Source organism: Rattus rattus, chromosome 4 (assembly GCF_011064425.1).
Source record: "Rattus rattus isolate New Zealand chromosome 4, Rrattus_CSIRO_v1, whole genome shotgun sequence".
Lineage (NCBI taxonomy): Eukaryota > Metazoa > Chordata > Mammalia > Rodentia > Muridae > Rattus > Rattus rattus.
Window position 1 is genome coordinate 164510510 of NC_046157.1, and position 3385 is coordinate 164513894.

The 3385-nt window shown below is 49.0% G+C and overlaps 1 protein-coding gene across 1 annotated transcript; it reads left to right on the plus strand.

The window, feature by feature from the left end:
* The first annotated feature begins 1975 nt into the window (after window positions 1–1975).
* On the plus strand, window positions 1976–2946 carry LOC116898273 (olfactory receptor 12-like). Its single transcript, XM_032899625.1, is given in 2 exon segments — window positions 1976–2117; window positions 2120–2946. Coding segments are annotated over 2 exon segments (969 nt in total).
* Window positions 2947–3385: the final 439 nt, after the last annotated feature.

Here is a 3385-nt window from a genome sequence, read left to right on the forward strand (position 1 = left end):
GCCCTGCTATCGGGCAAAGCAAGGAAGCCCTGCCTTTTCTCTTACAAGACCCAGAACCTGCCACAGCTAAAATTCACATACCCAGTCCCTTACAGGGGTGCCCAGCCCTGCTCACAGTCACCTCCCTCCATGGCTGACCTGACAATGGTCCAGAGACAACACATATCTGCCACTTCATATCTATCACAGAACAAGCTCTTCAGCATGGGTCCCTGGGAGCATGCGTTTTAGATGTGTGACCCTGGAGTAGACTGGACTCATACCTAAGAAAGGTAAGTTCGTTGTGTCACGTGTGGGGAGTAGGAACTCACGCATATGGATAGAGAGAAGAAAAGTGGAGCACACAGTGTGCACGGTGCCTGCTGTGCACCAAACCCACTAAAGTGACATGTTTTGCTTTGATCATCCCTGGCTTTTGGCATAAGTTAGAGTATGGTTTGGGGTGGGTACTTATTAAATACCAGCTCTAATTCTACAGGCACGTGGAGTAAAACTCTCCATCCAAGCCCCTCACAGGACACTGTGACATTGCTTGCTCAGGAAGGACAAGGTCAAGGGGAGCACAGACTTTCCCTTCATATACAATATCTGCCTTCTCTCCCATAACAGAGCAGTGTCCTCACCCCTTGCCTCTCTCTCCTTCCTTAGACATCCTTAGATAATGGTTTTCCTCAACATGGGATGATCAAGCTAGGATGTATTCCAACTGGAAGCAAAGGACCAACTTTAATTTACACATCACACATGTCACCATGGAAACCTAGGGTGTTACTAGTCAGTCCAGTAACTGCTGGCTGGTGTGTAAAGAGTGTGACCAAAAAGCCACTCCATGTACACCTGTGAGCTCACAGTGAGGAAAAAATAGCTATGCCCCCCCAACAAACATTTGAGTGAGAGGAAACTGTGGAGCTGAGTAGAGGGCACAGAAGGTGGTCTCACTCATACAAGAGAAAATCTTTTAGCCTCCAGAGTGACATAGAACAGAGAATTAGAGAAGAGACTGTAATCTCTACCCAGGACACTCAGTACAGCACCTCCCGGCATTGATTTATCAGCAGAAGCATGGTCACCAAACCCAGGAACTTAGGGAACAGCCCCAATCTATTGATGCTACCCACAATCCCTACGAATAGGAGAAAGTGGCTGTAAATGGGCAGAAGACCAGAGGAGAGCTCTCTTGGGTTTTCAGCGCAAAGTACAAGTTTTGGGGTTCATAATCCCCAAAAGGATGAAATGGATCACTGGCCATGTGATCTAGTTGGGGACTGTGAGCATATCCAAATATGTCTGAAACCCAGTCCTGCTGTTTCTCAGGACATGGGCCTCCGCAGCCTCATTTACCACATCTCCGACGTCTAGTCATTAGCTGGAGACTCACATCCTCCAGCAACCTCACATGCTTCTGTTCATTGGTTACGACTGTGGACAAGGAAGGAGCTAGAGTTGTTGAGCATCCTGCACGGTATACAGAGTCTCAGTCTCAGCACGGGCAGGGCTGCAATTTTGTACTCTTGACTCCTGGTGGGAACATGGCAGTATCTTTGGGAAGGGCAGGTCCTTCTAAGCCAAGGAGGACTGAAAAGCCCGGGTGAACTCAGCAGCCAGCTGTACTTATGGAGCAGCTCTGGAACATCTCTGTGAGGTGGTAGTAAAAGTGACTAAGGGACAGGCATGAGGTCCTTGAAAGGATGTATATACTGCATCCCTCGGCTGTGGAGGTCTCTATCCTCAGACTAGTGTCCAACCTCCTGCAGAATAGGAACCCAGGAAATTCCTGAGAACTAAGTAAATCAGAGGAAATGTCCCCTTTCAGGCCACTCCAGATCATCTGACAGATCACAGCAGCTACCAGGCATTTGGAGCATGGAGAGCCTGTCAAGAATTGGTTCTGGGAGCCTGTGGAAAATCTGACTGCAGCAGTGAAGTCTGCTCCCCCTTTCCGCACCCATCCATCTCTCTGCATCTGACACCACTCATGGCCACACAAGTGCACAGAAATGGAAGTCTCTCAGCAGTGTCCTTGCAGGGGTTCGTTCTGGTAGGGTTTGGGGGAAGTGTGGAGACCCAAGCTCTGCTCTTTGCTGTGTTCCTAGTCATGTATGTAGTTACTGTCCTGGGCACCTCACCATGATTGTGGTCATCACTCTGGATGCCCGCCTACACTCCCCCATGTACTTCTTCCTCAAGAACCTGTCCTTTGTTGACCTCTGTTACTCTTCTGTTATTGTCCCCAAAGCCATGGCCAACTTACTTTCTTCCACTAAGGGCATCAGCTTTGCAGGATGTGCCACTCAGTTCTTCTTTTTCTCCCTTCTGGTTACTACTGAAAGCTTTCTACTGGCAGTCATGGCCTACGATCGCTTCATGGCCATCTGCAGTCCCCTGAGGTACCCTGTGACCATGTGCCCTATGGCATGCGCCCGTCTGGTCCTGGGTGCCTACTGTGGTGGCTGCCTGCACTCCATCATAGAGAGCAGCCTCACCTTCCAGCTGCCCTTCTGCAGCTCCAACCGTATCGACCACTTCTACTGTGATGTGCCCCCACTGCTCCAGCTGGCCTGTGCTGACACAACTCTCAATGAGCTTGTCATGTTCGGCATCTGTGGACTCATCATCGTGTCTACCACTCTCGTGGTCCTGGTCTCCTATGGCTACATCACAGTGACCATTCTCAGGATGCGCTCTGGGTCAGGGCGGCACAAGCTCTTCTCTACCTGTGGTTCACACATGACAGCTGTGTCCTTGTTTTATGGAACTGTGTTTGTCATGTATGCTCAGCCAGGCGCTCTGACATCCATGGAGCAGGGGAAAGTGGTCTCTGTCTTCTACACCCTGGTCATCCCCATGCTGAACCCCCTCATCTACAGCCTGCGCAACAAGGATGTGAAGGATGCCCTTAGGAGGTTGGGACAGAGGCACAGTCTTGTGAAGGAGGATGTGCAGTGAGGGCTGGATGGCTAATGCAACACTGTGCAACCTCTTCTATTCATCCTCCTTCTATTCATCCTAGTCGTTCCTAGATGCACATTATAGAGCAGGTACTCACTAAGCAGGTAGCACAGGGCTGCTTGGTTAAGAGGTAGAACATGTTCCAAGCTATTTTAATGTGTAGTGCAGTGAACATGATGTGTATTTTTCTATGAAAGGAAATAAATGTTGGACTAATGTTGAAAATGGAGTAAATTGCTAAAATCAAGTTTCTCTCTTTAATCCCACTTTGATGAGTATCTTGGTGACTCCTTATGACCATACAACAGTCCCCAGTTTCCCGTTAGTTATGCTCTCTCTAGAGCCTTAGACTTCTTAACTTTGACTCCAAAGTTTGAGAGGTGGCCTAACACTTAAAAGACTGCTTGGTATTCTCACAGAAGACCAGAGTTCAGTT